This window comes from Hippoglossus hippoglossus, chromosome 4 (genome assembly GCF_009819705.1).
Source record: "Hippoglossus hippoglossus isolate fHipHip1 chromosome 4, fHipHip1.pri, whole genome shotgun sequence".
Lineage (NCBI taxonomy): Eukaryota > Metazoa > Chordata > Actinopteri > Pleuronectiformes > Pleuronectidae > Hippoglossus > Hippoglossus hippoglossus.
Window position 1 is genome coordinate 10,564,078 of NC_047154.1, and position 22,508 is coordinate 10,586,585.

General features: G+C 44.7%; 1 protein-coding gene across 6 annotated transcripts; it reads right to left on the reverse strand.

The window, feature by feature from the left end:
* Positions 1-2,247: 2,247 nt before the first annotated feature.
* zbtb7a (zinc finger and BTB domain containing 7a) lies at positions 2,248-21,982 on the reverse strand. Of its 6 annotated transcripts, XM_034581921.1 has the most exons (5): positions 21,859-21,982; positions 20,871-20,957; positions 9,041-9,604; positions 7,369-8,252; positions 2,248-4,830 (listed from the first exon to the last, which is right to left on the reverse strand). In XM_034581921.1, the coding sequence occupies exons 1-5, from the start codon at positions 21,871-21,873 to the stop codon at positions 4,395-4,397; spliced, it is 1,986 nt and encodes a 661-aa protein (XP_034437812.1). In that variant the 5' UTR covers positions 21,874-21,982; the 3' UTR covers positions 2,248-4,394. The 6 variants fall into 6 exon arrangements, with proteins under 6 accessions (XP_034437812.1, XP_034437815.1, XP_034437813.1 ...); XM_034581924.1 differs by lacking the exon at positions 20,871-20,957 and having other exon boundaries at positions 21,859-21,918; XM_034581922.1 differs by lacking the exons at positions 20,871-20,957; positions 21,859-21,982 and adding an exon at positions 20,280-20,360.
* Between the last annotated feature and the right edge of the window lie 526 nt (positions 21,983-22,508).

The window sequence follows — 22,508 nt, forward strand, 5'->3', positions numbered from 1 at the left end:
GTTTAACAATAGTTGTAATCATCATTATATCATTTCACTGAACATAAAACAAATAAAAATCCCATCTCTTAAGTTGAAAACAAGTTGGAATCAATATCTCGCCACACGCTACATCTCAGCCATCAGATCAGGAGCAACTCAAATGTTTTAAATGTTTTCGAGAGGCTTTGCTACTGTTTAAGTGCCTAAATGTGTTTTATTTGGAATATATTTAAATACAAAGAGCAAATATGATTTTCTGTTTTCCCATCATTTCTAGTTTCCATCAGAAGCTACATCCAGAATCTCTTTTCAAGAGACTTCAGATTCAACAATAAAACTCTTTTAATCCAACATTAGATTGGTAGCTTTAAAACGTACAATGACTTGAATGCAAGCCATGTTTTCCTTTGGTATTTGTAGTTGTTGGACGTCTGTGTACTTCTTTAATATACTGTACATGATTATTTCTACGGAGGGGGTTGGATGGACTTTTTTACGAGACCATTGAGTGAGTTCACCACGCAGCTCCGTGCTCATGGAAACTCGCAGGCCTCTCTGAGGTCTCCTGCCCTTCTCCCATAAGCAGGACAAGGACATTTAACATTAGTGCAAACTTTTGCTCTCTCAGCTAAAGCACCATTTCCAGTGCTATCAGGCTTTATATCCATAACCCCACCCATGCACCCATTTACCCCACCCTCCTGGCACAGCAACAAAAAACCTCTTCCCACCCCCCATACACACACTCACACACTCAAACACATACGCCCACGCAGTTACATGCACAGCTATGTAAAATTGTTAGAAAAAAACAGCTGTAGCACAACACGTTACTTTAAGAAAAAACGAGTGTAGACAGAAACAAACTATACATCCTTAAGCCTCTGATTCTATCGTCCACATACAAAGAGCGAGGGAAAGTGAACTCAAGTAAATGTCTGCATGATTCCACACACATTTCTGCATATGCATCCAAGAAGAGGGCATCTGTGTGTGGCTAAGTCAGGGGAGGCCCAGTCTGAATAAATTATAGACATACTTTCAATATTTCTAGTCTATAGAGACTAAGATCGAGGGCAAAAAGCTTTGGTTAATCAACAAACAACATAAGACATTTGGGGCAAATATGAAGGTCCAACAGAACATGTGTTTAAGATGGCTCACAGGTCTCAACAGGTAAAAAAAATCTGCCACATCAAATGGTTTTAAGGAGTGCATGGCGAGTACCACTATACATGAAGATCACAAAGCAGGTCGATTTACCCAGGTTGCATTGGTCTGCCTGTAGGAGCCAAACTGTGCAATAATAAACCCTGTCTTTGTCATAACAGAGAAGCAAAAATAGAAACTCAAACTGCGAAGACCTCGCCAACCTCTGACAATGACCAACAAGAGTAAACGAAGAGTTGTGCAAATGTGCACCGAGGGAGCTGTGAAGTAAACAAGCAACACTGTCCAATGAGTTGTTTTACAATATGGTCTTTTTTTTGCTTGTGTGGTACCGTGGACCTATTATCACTGTGGTTCCTCGGAGAACATGTGTAGTTATGAGAGGAGCTGGTGAACAGATGGGGTAGACACGAAGTTTGTTTATCCAAGCTTGTCCTGAGACCCTCCAGCCTGCCAGCCAGCATTGCATGCTTGTGCACACGCGCACGCACACACACACACACACACACAGACACACACAGCGTACACTTTCTTTTTCGTCTCCCTCATCCTTCCATCCCCCTTTCTTAACATTAAGACATAAAAACCACTCACTAGATGTTCTTTTTTGACAACTAACTTCAAGTGCAAATCAGTCACATGGATTAATTTAGTCATTTGTAAAGTCACACAACACTCAACATGTTTGTAGCTGAAACCTGTCTGGCTTCTTTTTCTGAGATCTGATTTAGCATAATTAAGGTTTACATTTTTTTCGTTTTCTTGGCAGCTTGTCATCAAAAACTGAAAAGAACCAGCAAAGGAGCTTGACTTCAACCCCATGGGCAGAAGAAAGGACATATCTCATTTGCAACTGGTTTGTTTCTGAAGTACCCGTTTTGTTGACAAAAGTGCCCTCCTCAGGAACAAAGTGCATTCATAACCTGCCTCTTTCCAATTAAGGTGCAAAAGGGGACTGGTAGTTGAACTACAGCACGACTATTTAAGTTATAGGGGAGGCTCGAAACCCATATGCGTGATCTCCTCTATATTCAAAGGCTCAGTGTGCTGGCTTTGGAAATAATGTTGTGTTTGGAGAACAAAAACACAGCTAGAGATTTAAAAATGGACAAATCCAGATGTAGGGAGTCACTGACAATATCTAACTGATATGTCAGCTCTGGTGTTTTCCCATTCTCTACAGGATACCTGCACTCAGCAAGTGTGTGTGTGTGTGTGTGTGTGTGTGTGTGTGTGTGAGGCAGAGAAAGTGCATTGGGGCTGGCAGCTCAGGGTGCATGTTTGAACAGGCTGTGGCTGACTCACACAGTGATGATGTGGCCAGAGGGACCCTGGCTGCCACGCACACACACATGCACACAAACACACGAACATGTAAACACACTCGCACACTAAACTGCCAGTACCAGGCGTCCTACCCACAGCAACACCAGACTCTAATATAATAATATCCCCTCCAGGCTGGTTCGGGGGCATTAGAGGACTACAGAGGGAGCGCGAGGGAGAGAAAAGGCCTGATTTGATCCCCTCCTGCCTGGAAACGTGGCTGAGCTGGGGGAGATTATTTTTTGGAATGCAACAGACATTGTGAGATCCCCCTCCCCTTCCCTTCCCTTGTTCCCCTCCCCCCACCAACCAGCTGCAGCTGCGCTCCTATTTGGCCTCCCAACTTGGACAGGTATTTATTGCTCTCTTCATCATACAGGTTGCCTCACGGTTTTGTGGTCCCCAGGGCAAAAGAATTGGAATAAGCATGATACATAAACCTGCTCTCGCTCCTTCCCCGACACCAGCCCACTTCCTTTAAATATACCTCTCTCTCTTTCTCTCGCTCGGTTGGATATCTTTAGTAAAGCTGTGCAAACATAGAAAAAAAAAGGTGCTCATCTATCTCTTCTTCTTCGTATTCTTTGTCACTCTCTCACTTGGGCTCCCTGCCATTTCTTTTAACCTGCGGTTGGTTAAATGCTACCCGCGCCTTGTCACACAAGGACAGATTCCGAAAAACTGCAGTTAAGCACATTCATTCGATCGACCTCCTCATCCTTTGGGCAGGAACTATACATGTCAAGTGATTAGGACAAATGGGTGACTTATGTTTTTTTTGTTTCATCAAACATTCATACAGTTTTTTTTCCGTTCACCCGCAAGCTTCACTCTTTGAGAAATATGACATCAAGCCTAAGAGGAAAAAACCCGATTGGTAAGTACACCTCAGCATTAAGAAAGGACAATGTCATATTTACCACCTGCTGTATATACATGTATACAATTATAAAGTGTCAAGTACCCGAAGCAGTCAACAAAAAGGAACGACAAAAAAAAAAATTAAGACAAAATCAAAAGGGAAAACAGAAATGCTGAAATTGCAGAATTGTGAGGAATAAGAGGCCATGTAGTCAAGCCAACAGACACATTGACAATGGTAGTGCTTTTAAAACACAATCCCTCCACCCCTCATTTTCCCTAGTCCTGCAATTGACGAGTCCCCATTAACGTGGATTCGACTCAAGGTGAATTTGTTTTTCAATAAGACAAACCTTAGATTCTTAAAATGCATTTCATAGAGTAAGTAACACTTCAATCAAACCCTCGTCTGAGTCTTTCTGGAACATTTAGAGAGAGAAAACTGTTGCATCAAACTGTGGTGAGTTTCCTTGCATATGCCATATTGTGGCAATGTTGTTTCTATGGTAACTGTACATTTCAGACCTGCAAAAGAATAGAAAAAGAGTTGTTTTCACCGGGAGGATTTGTCCTCGCTTCACCCGTACAGCAGCCAGAAGGTGCTTGACAGACACCTTGCTTAGAGCTTGAAGGCTGTGAGGACAAAACCAATAAAAATCTAAATCAACTGCATAGTTGTTCAGAGTTTCTTCGTATCTATTATACATTTGCCTAAGCCCATATGCCAATGTATAAAACCCCTAATATTATAAAGAAGGAAATGGCCCAGAAAGTGGACGTCATGGGTGTATGATGTGAAGCGTTCTTTGCTCTTTAACAGATACACGGACTCAAGTGCTTGCAAGTCTACTCTTTTCTAAAGTAAAAGGAGAAAGAAATATAAAGATTAGATTTTTGTGACACCCTGATTTGGTTTATAGAGGAATAGTTAGTTGTTAAATTGTTTTTTTTTAAGTCTCTCTTTGCGTCTTTTTTCTCCTCTGTTCACTGGCCTGTCTCACAGGCAGTGCAGAGTGACTATGGTATCCAGCAGTGTCCTTGATGCCCCTGCAGTCTCAGGGCCCAGCCTCCCCAGCCAACTCCTGCAGCTGAGGACTGTGTGCATGAGCTCCAGCTACCCCCCCCATCTCCGCCGCTGAGGTTGCCTCTGAACGCCGTCGTCCCCTGATGGTACGAGGCGCAGGCCCTGTGTCGGAGCCGGGGCTCAGCAGACCCAACGGGGACTCAAGGTGCCCTGGCTCCCTCATCCGAGGCTTTCGACCTCGACGAGAGGGGATGCCGTTGCAGCCGTCCTTCTTGAGGTGGCGGTGCAGGTGATCGGAGCGCACAAAAGTCTTAAAGCAGCTTGAGCACTGATAGGGGCGCAGGCCTGTGTGTACACGCATGTGGTTCTTCAGGTCGTAGTTGTGAGCAAAGGCGGCTCCACATTGCGTACACAGGTAAGGCTTCTCTCCTGTATGCTTCCTCATATGAACCTTGAGCTTGTCCTGCCTGAGAGGGAGACAAATAAACAAAATCAGAATCCGGATCAGAACACAGAGTTTAAAATGTTTTAATGAACTAGAGGATTGGCTCACAACAAATTAAAATCACTCAGGACACAAAGCTGGCTTCAAGTTTTCATTTCAGTGTCAGTAATTAACCAGGCTTCAAGTCATATCATGTAAATAAATACATATAGATCACTCAATATAGATTATTAATTTTCACATGTACCTGCAGTCATCTTAATATACTGTGGGTGGTTTTATGTTCTCAATAGGTATTTGTGATCCAATAGATTTCTGCAAGGGGCAGCCTGACCAATTAAGGCTACATCTATATAAATATTTTTATATTCTATATAAGTCTCCATCCTGATGAGCGATTTAGCTTCATATTAGAAATAATCTCTGTCCATATCAACAGACCATTCACATACACTGAGCATTTGTTGCTGGTGTTGCCAGGAAGCAGATTGTCTACTCTACAGTTGGTTACTTAGTTACAAGAAATAATATTAAACAAGAAATAGCAACGATGCAAAGTAAGAGCAGGGTTTTTGCTTTCTCGATGAGTTGGAACTGTTACTGACAGTAAGTGTTAGCAATATTTTGCATTAGTAGATTGCTAATATTTTGCATTTGGAAATGACTTCCAAACATCTCAGTTTTTTGCATGTATTTACTACAATGCTCCCTGGAGATTTCAAAGTAAAAGGTTACCAGCCATGTTTCCAAATTTCCCTGCATTAGTGAGTAGTGTAGACAGCAGTCGTAAACAATGCAACAGTGATGCCATTTGAAACTATAATAGACAATGAACATTTGACTGTCTTTTTAGTTGTACCGCCACAAGCCATATTTTGGTTGAATTTTGAATAATAATTTTGTGTCACTCAAATCAAATTGCTGATATGAAATAATTACATTCCAATAATTTATGAGTTCTACAACAATTACACAAAGACCAAACAATGACTTGGCTGCTCTAAATCTAACGTCAGTCACCTCATTACTTCCTGAAACAATTTTTACTTTGCCCTGATAGAATGTCCACTAAACTTTATCAGGCTGCCTTGGTCTTTATCTGACTCTTGTCCCTCCCTCCCCCCTTTAGCCCTTACTATCTCTCTAGCTCCCGAGCTCTTAAATCGTCTAACCCTTCTGCATCCAGGGCAGAGGGCTTCTAAATAAACAAGCGTGGATACAACAACTCCATTTGAACATACAAAGACACACAAATACACTGTCCATGTAATTGGATTAGCTGTCATACAAGCAAGCAAACAAACCCACTGCACCCTTTGAGGTCGACAACAAACCATGTCCCAAATATAGAAATTAACAAAGAAATTTGTATATAGGTGAAGAGGAACACACACACACACACACACACACACACACACACACACACACACACACACACACACACACACACACACACACACACACACACACACACACACACACACACACACACACACACACACACACACACACACACACACACACACACACACGAGCCTTGGAACAAAGTGGCACACTGACAGAGGTGAATTATTTAAAGGACAGGAGTGATTTATTACCATGCGAGGCACACTCTTAACCCTGATCAAACAGGATTAAGATTACAATACCCCCTTCCCACTGCCGGTCGAATTTAGCTTGAAGGCAAATTCAGACTGGTCTTCCCTACCCGTCATGCCAGCTGAGGTTCTGGGTATTACTAGCCCACTGCATTTATTTCCAGCACGAGTCTTCTGATTATTTCATTACAAGAATGATTTCAAGGAAAAGACACGTGTACTGAATACGGGGAAACCAAGTGGAAGTCCAGTTCCTTAGACTGGCCACATTTATCTGAGCGGCACATGGCAGCTTTCATTAGAGAGGTAAAGGAGTGACAGAGAGAGAGAGCGCGAGAGAGCGAGAGCGAGAGAGAGAGAGAGAGAGAGAGAGAGAGAGAGAGAGAGAGAGAGAGAGAGAGAGAGAGAGAGGAGGGGGTGGTGTAACTACTCTGCCATGGGCAATAATCAACATAACCAGAGATCAAAAGTTCAAATTACTGCATTGGAGCACATAACCGTAGCACCACTAAGGGCCTGTGATCCCCCTCTGTATCAGAGCACAGCACTTTATAGCAACCATCCACTAGATAACTACGATGGCACAGCCTTCTTTTATAGGACCCCTATGCTGAAATTTCAGGACTTTGCTATGAAGGCTGTCATCATAAAACAGACCTTTATAACCACCTGACCCCCCTCTCAGAGCTGGGATATGCTGCATGCCATTCGGATTAGCATTTAGCTACAATGTGACATTGTAATAACACCTGGGTAGGACTCAAGTCAGTCCACAGTCAAGGTAAACATTTAGATTTACAAACCACGTTGCCTCCTTAATACGAAGCTAAGTTGGTTAATGCTAATACTCCTGCTCTTGGCTTTGTGGCGTTTCCCCACTGCTGGGCAGTTTGTCTATGGTGCCAAGTCCAAGACTATTAGTACATGTGACATCGGGCAGTCACTTCCTTAATTAGGCTTACCTGGTAAAGCGCACTTTGCAGATGGCGCATTCATAGGGTTTCTCTCCCGTGTGCGTTCGGATATGGCGGGGTAGCTTGCCTGCTCCTTGAATGACCTTGGAGCATATGGGGCACTTCTGGAAGGCCTTAGAGCGCATCTTCCTCTCTCCTCCACCTCCTCCACCCCCGCCGCCTCTCTCTCCAACAACCCTCTCTCCTACTACTCTGTCTTGGCCAGTACTGCCCCGTGATAACCAGAGTGGCGGCACACCATGTGTCACAGCAGCAGAAGATGTATCATCATGCTGTGTGCTGTTAAAATAATTCAAGTAAAATTCCATGTCTGGGTCGTCCCCATCTCCTAGGTCCTCCCCGGTCGTTGCGCGCTCCTTTTGCCTCTCGATGGAGTCCATCATCTGCTGCAGGAGGGCACTGGCTGAACCTCTCTCCCTCGCCATCGCCTCCCTACCACTGTCCTCCACTTCGGTCTCCTGCCCCAGCCTTGAGTCAGGTGGGAGGTACAAGTGCCCATTCTGGGATGGGGGGTAGTAAGACGACCCCAGGCTCGCTCCATTCCCCTCTACTGCCTCCCCGTCCTCATCTTCCTCGTCATCCTCATCCTCTTCTTCTGGCTCCTGCGTTGGGGCCTGGGCCAATGCGAGTGCCAGGGGGGAGAAGTACTCACCAGGGCCACCAGGAGCCCCGTTGCTGGGGCCATTGCCGTGGTTAAAGTGCAGGTGTGTAGGCTGGTCCCTGAGCTCTGGCGTGCTGCAGCTGCTGCTCCAGGGGGCCCCTCTCTGGAAGTACTCCAGGTACTCCCGGGCCCGCACCCGGTTCCCCTGCTCCTTGCCCCCTCTGCCCTTTCCCTCCTTATTTTCATCTTCATCTCGTTGCTCATTGCCCGCCTAGTGAGAGACAATGGGAAACAAAGAAAGTGAGCGAGAGAAAAATGTAAGTTCATATAATTGTGTGCAAGGAAAAGAGACAAAAGTACAATAGCAAAGCACAGTAGTTAAAAAGTAAAACATTAACAAAACAGGAAAGACCTACATTTACAAATGTAATGACTGTCAGCATGAGCAGATCGCATGTACACGCACAGGCTAAGTATGCTTGTGGGTACATGCATTTTCAGTCAGAAAATAAAAACTAATTGGCTAAGCAATTTAACAACTTTTACAAAGTGTTACTGTTGAAGTGTTTTTGGCTTTTTAATCAAAGTAAACTTGTGCTAAATGTTGCATTAGAAAATTGGAAATATGTGGCCACAAACTGCAATGTTACAAGTTGGGATTACGTAAAGCAGTAAGTATTCAGACACAACATACCGCAGCTATACTTGATCATGTACAAGTGGAGCTGCTGTATGCTGTATCTCTAGTCTGTGAAAGCACATGCTGTCCTTCCACACAAACTATTGGCTCAGAATGAGTAAGTGTTGAACTAACCACAGGTCTGTGGGCGTGTGTTGGGCATAGTGAGGGAGACTGATAAAGGCTGTGATGAAAGTTTGACTTTGCTGACTATTTAATGAAGGGATTTATTGATGACCAGACAACCCATTCTATAAGTGGCTAAAGCAAGCTATTCAACATTTGCTTTTTGAGTTACCAACTCACAAAGGCAGAGCAGTTAACTGTAATTTCAAAAATGTTCAACACATGTCACTTCTAGTTCAATAATGATCTTGTACCGGCGGGGAGAGCACTTTGGTGTCCAGCAGGTGAGTACAGACGTCCTGGACAGGTGAGATCTCCAGGAGGCGAGCAGCGGCAAGGATGTCCGCCACACTGCTGTGGCTGACTGTCAATGTGGCTGTGTAGGCAAAGTCCAGCAACGCTCCCAGAGCCTCCGCTGGCACAAAGTCGATGTTGTAGATGTTCTGTTGGTCGGCAGCGGCACCTGAAGTGAAGAGCTTGTGGAAGTATGAGCTGCAGGAGGCCAGGACGGAGCGGTGAGCAGGAAACTCCTGGTCCTGAGTGACCAGGAGCACGTCGCACAGCAGGCCGCTGAGCCGCTGCTTGTTCAGGCTGCCCAGGATGTCGGCGCTGTGCTCGGGGAAAGGGATCCCCACGGGGCCTTCCTCCGCCTCTCCCGGCCCTCCTCGCCCTCCTCCGCCCCCGCCGCTTGCTGTCCCCCTGAGCTGCCTTCCGCCCCTCCCACCAGCTCCTGACGACATCTTCCACCAGCCTGCCGCCGAGCCGCCTAGCACAGCCCCCACCCGTGTATCCGTCCTGCCGTCTGTGCGTCTGCCTGTCTGAGGTGGGAAATAGTTTGGATAGAGGGATTGGATGGCGGAGAAAGAGAAAAAGAAAGGAAAACTTTTTTAGAATCACATCATGATATTATGTGGATATGGGTCTTTTCACAGCAGACATTTTGACATGTGACAGTAGGACAGGTACAGGTGCTCATGATGACATTAATAATGTTCTATTCAATAGTCACAGTTATTAATGTCATTATTTACCCCTGTGCTTTTCCTACTATCACATGTCAAAATGTCTGCAGCAGAGAGACAGAGGAACATTGATTAATTTATTCCCCATAGTGACAAATCTACACCAAAATGCTTCAAACTCAACATACTAGTACACACATGATCTCTATACACAGATTCTGCATGTGAAATTAAAGAATCTGTAGATGAGGGACAACATTTTGGGGCTGAAAGACTTCTGGTTTTCCTTTTTAAGTTTGACCAATCACATTTGAGCAGGCTTTGGTTGCCTGCAGGTAAATAGTCCGCGTGGTGGTGCACCTCTTTTGGTGCAACACATTGACCGAAATGCATCGGGTATTGTTTTTTTTTTTTTATCTGCATTCATTTGCAGATAGGGGTGAAAAAAGATTAGCTAAAATGTCATCTGGACCTAAAACTCAGAGAAAGAGTATGGCTGTTTGTGTCTTGTGTGGAGAAATGTTCGACTTGTTGGACTGGAAACATTGTACAGCAAACAGAAGACAGAGTCTTGGCCCGGATATCCACTGTCAACAACAGAAGCCCCAAAATATTGGCCGTTGCCCCCCCGAAGGCAACGTCATCAGACGAAATCAAATCTGCTCCAATTCTTGAAAATTAAAAATTTAAGAATAAGAACAGCTTAGTTCCTAACAGTTCACAACATACAGGGAGTCTGCAATGTAAACACAAGTACACTCTACTACAAAGTTGGGTCATATAAGGTTATGTAGCAATTAGCACGGGTTTGGCAATTAGCATGTTTATAGACTATGAGACATCTGTCAGTCTGCAACAACACTGAGACACAGCATGAACTAGTTGAAACTAAACGTAAACACTATAGACCTCTTACACAGCAGCCATTGTGACAGGAAATAGGAGGTAAACACAGGTGTTCCTAATGACATTAAGGGGGTTCTGTTCTATTTAGGTACAGAGCGTTAATGTGCTTACAATGGTGACACAATTCAATTACAATTCACATTTGTGTGTTTACAAGTCTTAAAGTAAACTGTGCACTGACTTGTACAGTCTCTGCATTAAACCCAAGATGATTCTTTATACATTCATATCTTAGCAATATCTTAGCTTCTGTGATAATGTGTTTTTATATCTATGCCACCAATATCAACAGTCTCACTGTGATGTGTTTTTATACACACAAAAAAGTAATTATTAAAGTTAGGTGGGCCTGATCTAAACTACACAGTGAATGCTTTACATTTGCCACATATGTTGAATGATGGATAAATCTGTTTTGAAAGCAGTATGCTTTAAATATATTAAAGCATCCCAGACCGACAATATAAACATTTCACTCCCTTTTGCTGGACCCAAAAGCCCTGAGTGAGTATCAATCTGCTTACAATTGATTTAAAGCAAATCTACTGGCACAACAGGCTGTTTACACATTGAGTACAAAATTGTACAACACCAAAAGTGTGAAAATGTGCAATCATTTAGTTTCTAATGGCATGGAATAAAGTGTGGAATATGGCCAGACTTGTTACCGGTTACAGTAGAGTGTGTGAATAACTTAGTGAAGATGGTTATGTTTATGTGTGTGTGTGCAGGTGGCTGGGTGCATGTTTCCTTACATGCCTACTTCTATAGGTGTGTGTGCATGCACCCGTGCAAGGAAGCAAGTAAGAGGTCGTGGAGGACAGATAGGCAGAGGGCAGTGGGGATCAGAGTGCATGCTGGGAGCTGGGCTGTGCAGCTTGTGCACTCTGTTAGTGGAGAGCCAGGGAGGGACGAGAGGGAGGTGGAGGAAAAGGGGGGAGGGAGCGGGTGAGGGAGGGGGGCTGCCAGAGCAGACCCTGTGGAAAAACTCCATGGGAGGAGGAAGAGGACACGCAACAAGCTGCGAGGGAACAGTATTAAAAAGGGAGGTTGTCAATCCGGTCTGAGCTGGTTACCCCACCCTGTACTGTGTGCCAAGTTTCAGGAAAGGCTGTCCCCTCGCTCACGTGTGGGGGGAGATTAAAATCATCGACTGAAGCCTGCGCAGTCGGAGGGGAGTTTGGCCATCCTCGATTTCTCTATTAACACACTCACACACAGGCAAATACCGTGGCATCACAGAGACATCAAGAATGCGCGAAGTTCACATACACGCAACTCAACACATATAGGCCACCCCCCCCCTCCAACCCTCCCCCTTCTCCATCTGCCAGGAAGGCCCAGCGGGGGGTGAGGTTAAGGGTGGAGTTGAGGATGGTGGTGATTGAGGATGCGTTCAGTTTGCGGCTCTGTACATGAGCAGGTCATTCAAATGACATTCCTTCAGACCAGCCCTCCTGGTATGTTTGTGCACTACACCAGGCAATCAAACCTGCTCAACCTGGCTGCCCGTCCTCTTCCACACTGGCTCACCTGCGTTCACCTCTCCTTTTCTCTCCACTGTTATGTTATGTTCTCCACTGTTAAAAGCGACGCCTATCTATCTCCACACCTTGAGATCTGGCAACATTTTTGTTGGGTAAAGACCTCTAAGAGGCCGGCCAGTGCAAAGAGCTGACGTTTGTTCCAACTTATCATGATCACCTAAATGGGTCAATAATTATTTTTAATTTAGGCAAAGCTTCAAAATGGCAACAGGATCATTCAACTAAAAGTTTGAACATTCAAATAAAGCAGGCAATATCTAAAACTACTTTTTTGTTTGACTAAGGGTAAAAAAACATCTCTTGCTCCTCACTGTACGTCTCCCTTAATTCAATTCTATTTTGATGGGAAGCTGACCACAAAGTCACTGCAACCACTTCCAATGTCTTTCATAGAGCTCAGATGAAAAAGGAGAGTCAGACATGGCATGAGCACATTTCATTATCCAACTCCTCATCTGAATATGCTGAGAGAGGGGAGGGCAAAAAGACAAAGAGGTACGACACCGGGGGGAGAGAGAGCTGAGTGCATTGGAGATGGTAGAAAGAGCGAGAGAAAGGGCAACCGCACGGCTGTCGGTCACGTCCTTCACAGGTGGAAACAGATCTCTGAGCCCATCCAGACCCGAGCCAACCTCCTCTTCACACACACACACACACACACACACACACACACACACACACACACACACACACACACACACACACACACACACACACACACACACACACACACACACACACACACACACACACACACACACACACACACACAGGGCATTGTTGCAAGCTTGTGTTTTGCGTTATCCCTAGGACATACACAGCTGACCCTGGGTCACGGCTTTGTGAGGTAAAGACGCTGAGCAGAGAGGAGATAAAACACACACACACACACACGTACACAAACTTGATTCAGTGCCAACAAAGCATGGAGGGACTGCTCTGTGTGCAGGAGTCACCTGTCCCCAAATAACCCACAAAGAGCGCTAAGAAAGAGGAAACAGTGCCACAAACCTGATCCTGACACCTCCTCATGGCTTGAAACATTCCTTATCACTAATTCATGCCTATGGGTGACAAGGCCCGCAGCCCAGCACAAGGCAGCGCAGTAACTGTCTGTTTCCCTGCACGCGCTCCACTTTCAGGGAAGGGCCTTCTCTCAATGACCGGTCCTCGAGCACCCACGCCTGCTTTGCAAGTCAAACAGCCGCTCTAACGCAGGGTCCACCCATCCCATCCTCGCCGTGATCACCTCCATTTCTTCCGTAACGTCCCTCTAGCGCCTCCACTATATCTACACGCAGCAAGGACAGATATCAAAATTACGTTTCAGGGACGAAACAACCATCAACCGTCTGCCTTTCTGCTGTTTTTTCAGTTGACTGTGCGGTGCATGTGTTCTTAATATCTATGCCAAGTTGGTCACACCCAATTTGCCTGTCATTCACAGACAAACACGTTGACACCAGGCAGTGGTTGCAACTAGTAAAAGCAGTTTTATTTTGGCCAATGTGTATCATCTATGGAAAGCCTGCAGAATTTCCACTCTCAAAGTAGCTGTCTTTGGCTGACACATACCAGTCATTCCTAAATACAAAGGAACAAACTGTTAACCCTGTGCAACCTCAGATGTTTCTGAGATAGATGAGAAGATTTATGTTTACTGGCACTTTTTAACAGCTGTGGCCACAATTTCAGGTTTCACCAAACTCAGGGAAAGTCCAGAAAATAGAGAAAATATTAAAAATCAGTAATTCCGGTGGGTACTGCACTGTGCTGTGCTTTTTGGTTCAACTCAACTGAATTAGAATGCAAATCATCCCCTTTGTTCTCCTTTTTATTCCAAACTTTCAGTTACTAGTTTCATGCAAAAAGTGATTGAATCATAAAATCTGCAATTCAAATACAATTCAAAGCTACTGAGTAATCCAACTTTAAAAAGGAGAAATAGAACAAACACAACAGAATAACTGATCCCTTGAACCATAAATGTAAATGGAGCACAGATGAGCCACCTTTTAGCACTGAAATACAGAGCAGGTTATTATCTTATTGCTTTTGCAAGAGTACAATTCTATCGTATGTTACTTCTACACAGGTGAAGGTTTTATGCATTCAGTAGCTCCCTTAACATCAGGGAAATTCATATATTTAAACCACAACAACTGTTGTTATTATTATTAAAGTAAGGCCAGAACTATAAACAACTGTAAAGTCTTTATATGAGACGGCATGTTGAAGGATCTGGTTGGCACTTTGCTCTTGTCTGCACTTCCCTGCCCCTTTTTTTTTATCATTTCTCTTTTTCCTATCATGGCCTTGTTTTACTGACTATCTCAACTGGCCTCTATGACAACAAGCCAGTCCAGACCTATATTCCGGCTACAAGCAAATCACTTCACTTAAGTCAAGAACGTTCAAAGTTGGACCCGAGAGGATATTGCAAGATAATAAGAATGGGGAGGGGGTAGAAGTTCCTAGGAAAAGTGGATTTTGAACAAGTGCCATGGCCAAGTGACTCACTACTGCCAGTTGTGAAAAGGAAACCTGATTGGTCGTATTGGGAGTGAAGCAGGAAGAGGGCAAGTGACTGATAAAACTGAAGTTTGGAGGGCTGGTCTAGGCCTGGCAGCTTTTCACTAGAAACTAACCAGGAAGTTCTGCCAAAGCACAGACACAAAGCCAGTTGAAAAGGTAGTGGGCGAGGCAGGGCGTTAAACTCACAAGCTCACTCATAACTCCTGAGTGCATGGTGGCCTAGGAATCCGGATCAGATGTCAATGATAAACTCAAGAGATCTCATTCAGTTACCTGGTGTAACCTGCTTCAGTGAGAGGTGACCGCCCATTAGTTGGGCAAAGTTTAAAGTGAGGAAGGTGGCAGGGGGTTTTATGATGTCCTTATAAACATCTGACGTTTAAGGTGCCAGATAGCAAAGGGACTGGAAAGTGAAATCTGTATCTATATCTGTATCTGTGTTTCTATCAGTCAGACCCACTGTATACCCACAGGCTATAGTAAATAAAAACAGTGCACATAAAAACAAGAAACAACATTGTAATTCAATCCAACATGACAGCTGACAAATACCACTATTGCAAATCGTGCTGTTTTTACATTATACAACTGCAGAAAGATGGTAAATAAATTATAAGGTTATTTTTAAATCTATAGTTTATGGTGTTGTATTAGATACATTATAGTGTAAACTTTATTTTGATTAATTGTTTCTCTGTAGGAAAATGAACCCAAAACAACATCCTAATTACCTCCACCAAGGAAGTTGTGTTTTTGTCTTTGTTGTTTGAGCGGACTGTTGGTGGAGGTATACACTCAGGAGGTATACACATGAGTTCAATTCTAGTTACAGCAATATGAAGGAGTTTAATTTCACTTCACAAAAAGGTAGAGCAAAGAAACTTGAAGCAGAGTTTGAGACAACATTGAGGCAACAAAAATAGCAAAAAACTAAAACTGATCCTTTTAAATAGAGTAGAATACCTCATGGTTTGCATTGTACAGGTGTTTCTAATTTTTGCGGTGACTGCATGTAGAGACACAACAGTGCAGTGACATTATCAAGTGAATTCATTAATTTCATAATTTTAAGTATAACCTATAACTATAGCCTATAATATATAATTTAGATCACTCTATACTTTTGTCTTTTGGTGGATAATTCCAAGTCATGAGTTTCATTCTGACAGATGTTTTGGTACAGTAGTTGCAGTGCAATACAACCACATCCATCGTCTGAGTTACTTTTAGCTTTAGTGACATGCTCTGACACTGCCATGCTGCCAACCAGGAAGTGGACCAAAACCAAATCACATGGCTTCAGAGACAGCGCTACACCCCCAATGCAGTGGTGTTCAGCAGAACCCAGGCTGGCCAGTTGGTCAGTCCGCAGGCCCGACGTGCCCTGGCTGCGCCACTCTGTGCATGCGCAGCCCAGCAGGGAAGGAGGACTTCCTGCGAGTCTGTGGCGAGCGTGTAACAGAACCCGCTCTGTTATCAGATGACCAGCTCTCTGCTTGCTCGCTCTCTCTGTCCCTACTGTCTGACCCTCTCTTTCTCTCTCCCTCTCTTCCTCTCATCTGTCGCTCTCATCTCATCATTGCTCCATCTCTGTCTCAGACTCTGCACAGAACCCACCCCACACCAGCCACTTCCCCTTTCCACTGCTGAGGAGGCAAAGCAGCACGGACCCACCCACCCTGCTGTGTCTCGCCATCCATTATTGCAACCCACCCATCTTTTCTTCTGTTTCATCCCGAACCAATTCACTACATCAACATGCAGACAGTGTCATGTTGGTCACATATCTGCCTCCTGATCACTTAGCCTTTCTGCTAAATTAACAAAGCTTCTGGTTTCTGTAATACACCCCTATTATCGATATAATAATAAATAATTCTGTTGACAAAAGCCCGCCTCTTCGACTAATTTGATGTTTTTACAGAATATTTAAATATAAAAACCCTCACCTAAAGACACCATCTAACTGAAAAAGTTGGAAAATTCTAGTCTAGTTTCACCCCCACCCTGAAAACATCCCAGCCTCTTACTATCCCACTCTAATTTGATCAGGTTATGTTGGCCTCTCCATGATAAATGTCCAGAAGAGAACAGAAGAAGCCCCTTTACTCCCCCTAGACTTCAGCACAACAACAGTAAAACAACAGAGAGGGGTCTGTCTGTCTAGTCAGGCTGGAAGCTGTGGTATTACTGAGCAGCTGACCAGGGGAACCAACATTACAGGGAAGTGAAGCTGCATTTACTGAGGGAGAGTCCGATCAAAGTATTTAAACTGTGGATAAAAATGTGACACCACATATTAGCACAGAAACACGGCAGTAGAGAGATGATGGTGTGAAGTACAGATAAACTCAGCTCTGTATCCTACCACATGGCCAACAATACATAATTTCACCACATCAAAACAACTATGAAAAACCAGAATGACTGCTACATGTAGTATATTGTGTGCAGCCAGCGTTTCACTCTAAAATAAAACCTCAAACTGCCACGGCGACATCACGCAACCTGTCTTCACAGTCTGTCTGAACCTGCTAGTTTCAGGCCATAGTGGTGCAGGCACAAACATACAGGAATATCAAACTGTATTCAGCCTCACCGCCAAATTGATGGGTGGTGTCTTGGACCTGCCCACAGCCACTGAAGTCCCCTGCAATTCCCCTGGAGTCTATTGTTGGTAACACAGATGCACACACATGCTCGCACACAAGCACACACTCACACTCACAAACACATATGGCGTCCTAGTTTAACCTCTTGCTGGAATTCACTTGAACTAATCATACTGTTCTCCCATAGTGGTAGCTAGTCAATAGCATAGAGGGCAGCATCAGGACAACATTTACTGTAACTTATATTTTCTGTGACATTGAACTCAATAAAAAAAATGTCATCAGCGTTGTCTGCTGCTGCCTTCTGCGATGCATTCCTAACACTTTTCCCAGCACTTGGGCGTCTTCGTGTTCTTTGCTCTCTTGTACCCTCTCCTTGCCCACACATTTAAAAGAACGGGTTGAGCGAGTATGCAAAGCTAAAAATTATGCATCTAGTTATCGAGCAAGGCAGCTGGGGTTGCTGTGAAGTCTTTAAAACCACGAGCCACAAGCAGGCAGGACATGACAGGCGAGATTAGAATCTGCTCTTAACAAGATGCTGGTGAGGAAAGGGGGGTGGGGGTAGTGGACTGGGAGAAAAAGATGTCATGAGATTGACCGTGGTGTGAGTATAGCTGAGGAAAAGCTGATATCAAGCAACAAACACACACACGTGTTCTCCTGCATAAAGTGCACAAAGTAACCAGAGCTTAAGTTATATTTCAATATTGCATGAACTTAACTGAGGCAGCTTACCCTCCCAGGGAAATAGTTGTCACAAGATGTGTCCCACCTGTGCTCCTGTACTGTCAGCTACAGCATGGTCGCTCTGTAGAAAACATTTTGATGCAGTCATCTCTGTGGAATGACTTTAACACCGTAAGTACCGATGCAGGGCATGCAACTGTCTTCATCTTTTCAGTCCACAAATTAAATTAATAGGATGGAAACAACACTGATGCATCATGAGCTTGCACGCTCACAGTTAAAAAGTTAGCGTGATAAAAACTTAGAGACAACAACTATTCTCCTGAGCAGTCTTTGCAGCACCTTACACTCAGCACTGACCTATTTGCCGTATTCACTGCTTTAACTGCAAGTGGGTCAAGAACTCTGAACTTTATCAAGACCCATCTCTCTCACACTCTCTTTCACACACAGCATGTTATGGTCTTTATTTCCTTTGCTTGCCTCTCTTGTCCTCTCAGCCACAGTCTAAAGACACAGTGTGTGTGTGTGTGTGTGTGTGTGTGTGTGTGTGTGTGTGTGTGTGTGTGTGTGTGTGTGTGTGTGTGTGTGTGTGTATGTAGATGTCTTTGGTGTGCTTACCAAATAGGCAGAAAATGTGTCCCGGGCCCTATCTGACTCCCCTGCCTGTCGCCCAGCTCTGCTGCCTCCGTCTCTGGGCAGGGCTGCAGCTCTACCAGACAGGAAACTTGCGAGTGGCCCTAGTCATACAGGCAAGCCCTTGCCTGATCCCACACAAACAGACACTTACCACCCCCCCCCCCACCACCACCCCCCCCCCCCCCCCCCCCCCCCCCCCACCCCCCCCCCCCCCCCCCCCCCTCTATTTTCAGCCCACAACTCTGCTCCGCATCCCCTTCTCTCATTGGCTTGACAGCTGCTCATTCACCACACCTCCTCGTCAGGATAGGCTGGCGGCTGTTCCCTTTCCTGGATGGCCAAGGGCAAGGCACTCTGGGATGTAGAGTTCCTAAACCCCATATGACTCGCTTTGTAGCCCCTGCTGTGGACTACGAGTCCCAGTGCTCCGTGCCCTCACCACCCCCACTATCTCCAAGCCTGCTCTAACGTAAGCACTCAGGGCTGAATTATACACTACTGTATGTTGCTAGCAGGCTGCCAGGTATTAAAGTACAGACCAGGCATCAAACAGGGCCAAGCTTTGTATGAGGAAAAAAACAAAACATCTCAACCTCAACTGTCACAGCAGTAAGCAAACATCACAAGTGATTTCATTCACAAGCTCATGACAGAGTGACATTTCACCACACTTACAACTCCTGACCTAAATTATGAGTTACTGCTCTTCCAAACAGACTAATGCCACCACGACATGCCCTGCGCACACAGCACTCAACTTGCCCCTGCACTGAGCATTTCAATTGCTGCTGTCCCGAAAAAGTTTTCTTGCGATTGCTTGTGCCATGTCCAGTAGAATTATTTTTGGTTTCTCCTTCTCCTCATTCAGTGCCCCCCACCCTCTCTCGAGAGCCCCCCATCCCCCTCCTCCTCCTCCTCCTCTCTAAGTGCTTCCACCTGCCTGAAAAGTTAATGCCTTGAACACATCCTATAAACTTTACCTCAAGATCCCTCAGAGGTAAAGAGCAGTGCAGAGGAAGTACTTTAGAAGGATTAAAAAAAAAAAAAAGAGGAACCTTGACTGGGGACTACTGCTGCGACCCACCTCTCCTCATCGGCCAACCCCTCCACCCTGCTCTCCTTTCTGTCCCCCTCCCTCATTCCTCCCTCTCTCCTCTCCTCCTCTGCCCTGCTCCCCTCTGGTCGACAGGCCCAGGGCAGACAGCGGGGGGATGGCAGGGTGCCTTTAGCTCACCTGCGATGGCCGTGGTGGTGCTTATTGTGGGTTAGCTCAGCCCTCTCCTCTCCTCCTCTCCGGAGCTCTCTCTCTCTCTCCCTCTCACTGTTGTGCAGCTTAAAGCCCCGTATGCGCTAACCAAGCAGCAGCAGATCAACTCAATTCCCTTCCTGGTTTCTGGAGGGCAAAGAGGTCCCTCCCTTTCTCTCTCTCTCTCTCCCTAACTCTCCCTCCCTCTCTCTTAAAGAAACAGCATTCGTCCTACGTCTCCCCTCCCTCCTCCCCCTGTGAAGCAAAAGTTAACGAGAAATATGTTTGCGCTCGAAAGTGGACAGTTATTAAAGTAATAAACTCAATCAGAGATAACACAAATCATTAACCCATACCTTTCCACTGTGTGGTTTCACAGAGGATGTTAGCCTGTGTCTCCCTCTGTGGACATTCAAAAGCATGTTTTAAGGTTAAGCTGAGTTGTAACTCATGTCCTTTCTCACACGCCACATCTCCCAGTACTGCTTTCCTTGTCTATGTGAATTGAGTCGCACCCATCCATCCCATTGCCTGAGGTCATGGTGTCCCATCCCAAAAGCAAGCCATGGCACATTCCAGCACAAACAGTAGGGGCTGCCAGCAACCCCCTTGATTCTCAGTGTGGCTCAACCCAGTCTCTGTACATAAGGCTGCCAAGCTCCAACAGGTGAGGCATCAAAGAAGACGTTACTAAGCTGAAAAGTGTCTCCTGGTGGAGAATGGCAAGTTCCCATGTGTAAATTTACAGCTCATGCGCTTCATGTTGCGCCACTTCCAGCCTCCCACTGCACGCCCCCACGGCGAGTGCAAGCCAGCTATTGTGGCACGGAGTGGGATGGAGCAGAAGATGTAATCGATGATTCTGTTGCACCATTTACCATCTCAACACGCCTCTGAATGCACCTTAATGCACACACAAGAAAATTGACTTTACACAGTGTTTCTACCTGTAAATAGTTGCTTTCTGCCAGTCTCACAGGTGTGTCCCACGGTGCAGCGGGGGCTTGACACTGGCTCGACTCTGCTCTGATAACCTTGCAGGGGGAATCATGGAGTAAGGAAGAGGCAGTGGCACAACCTAAGTGTAGAGGGCACTGTTCAGCTCTGTGCATATAGGGGTTAAAGCTTAAAAATGACTAAAAGTCCACGTCAATTGCATTGCATATGGACATTTGTTGCCATCTCTTGCTATAATCTGCGATGCTAAGTGAAGAGGATGCAGGTGGATAAGTTGTAGCCTAAGTGAAATGTAAACAGCAGGATATGCACTTCCACAAAAATACATAATATTTACACAAGTTGCCTACTACTTAGTTTTGCTTTAATTACCCACGGTGAAAAGGAGCTGTTGTAAGCCCATGGCAGTCTGAGGTGATGTCAGACATTTTTATAGCCGTGTCGCCCTTCTGTCCAATATAATAGAGTCCAGACACCCCCACATCAGACCTGTGTTTGTCATTACACTCTGAATAAATGGGGTTACTTTGATCTAGCTTTATAAAAAAACAAAGCAGTTACAAGAGTATTTAGAGGTTTTAGCTTTAGCAACTAGCAAGGTTCTAAATGCTAGCTAGTAGCCATACGTGTACATTTCAGGCTGTGGGCCTAACTGACACTTAACGAGGGTCAGGAGTTAGCAGGTTAGCTAATACCTGCTTCTGTGAGAACGTGGGGTTTAAGCTTCATAATTATTCTAAGCTGACTACTATTCTACTTGTTTTATTAGTAAGAAACAAACCGTGACACCATGCTGAGTTTCTTTGTAACTTTAAGACTCGCTCCTCCTTTGCAGGTGTAAGTTAGTTTACCTGTTGAGATGCGGAGGCAGAACGCAACACGCACTCGACACGGAAACACAGTTCCACGCACCGGTAACGTTAATTAGCTTAACAGTTAAAAAAATATGTATTTATTTGTGTTGAAAAGTCCACTTACCCTCCATAAGTTCATCAAAACTCCAACTCGTGCTCCAGTCTCAGAACGGTGCGCAGTCCGTTTATTGACGGTTAGCCACGCGCACGCGGGTCCAGTGAAGCCCAGATGTTGTTGCCATGGTTACCTGCACTTTGCACAGTGATGTGGATTTTTAGCGGACACCTATCAGCCAATCAGAACCCAGTATCACTCCACATATGAGGCAACATCTGGAGGATAAAATCAAGAGTCGTTCAGCTGGCCATGTATGAAAATATGAATGTTAATGTTATTACCTATGACACCATTAATAGTAATACTTTTAACCGACTCAAGTGTAAAGAAAAAAACAAAAAAGGACAAAAAAAATGTCCCTAAAAAGTTGCAACTTATCACATTTGATTTATAAAAATTTAATTAGATTTTTTTGAATATTTTCACTTTTTCAAGTCAATAAGGGCTACTGGTGTGTATGTGTTGCCAAAAGCACAAATACAAGATACTTTATATATTCTATACATTTCATATACAATATATTTTCTCAGAATTTGATTTCCCCTGTTGACGATCTCAAGAAATACATTTTGGTTGGATAAAACTGATTTAAAAAAATGACTCAAAAGTAGTGAATCTTCAACATTTAAGTCTGAAAGTACTGAACTAATGTTGCT

Bases quoted from the DNA above. Each gene is read 5' to 3' on its own strand.
- zbtb7a (XM_034581921.1), bottom strand. The intron at 8,253-9,040 runs GTACAAGATCAT...GTCTCTCACTAG, and splicing joins CCAAAGTGCTCTCCCCGCCG to GCGGGCAATGAGCAACGAGA. The intron at 4,831-7,368 runs GTAAGCCTAATT...TCTCCCTCTCAG, and splicing joins TGCAAAGTGCGCTTTACCAG to GCAGGACAAGCTCAAGGTTC.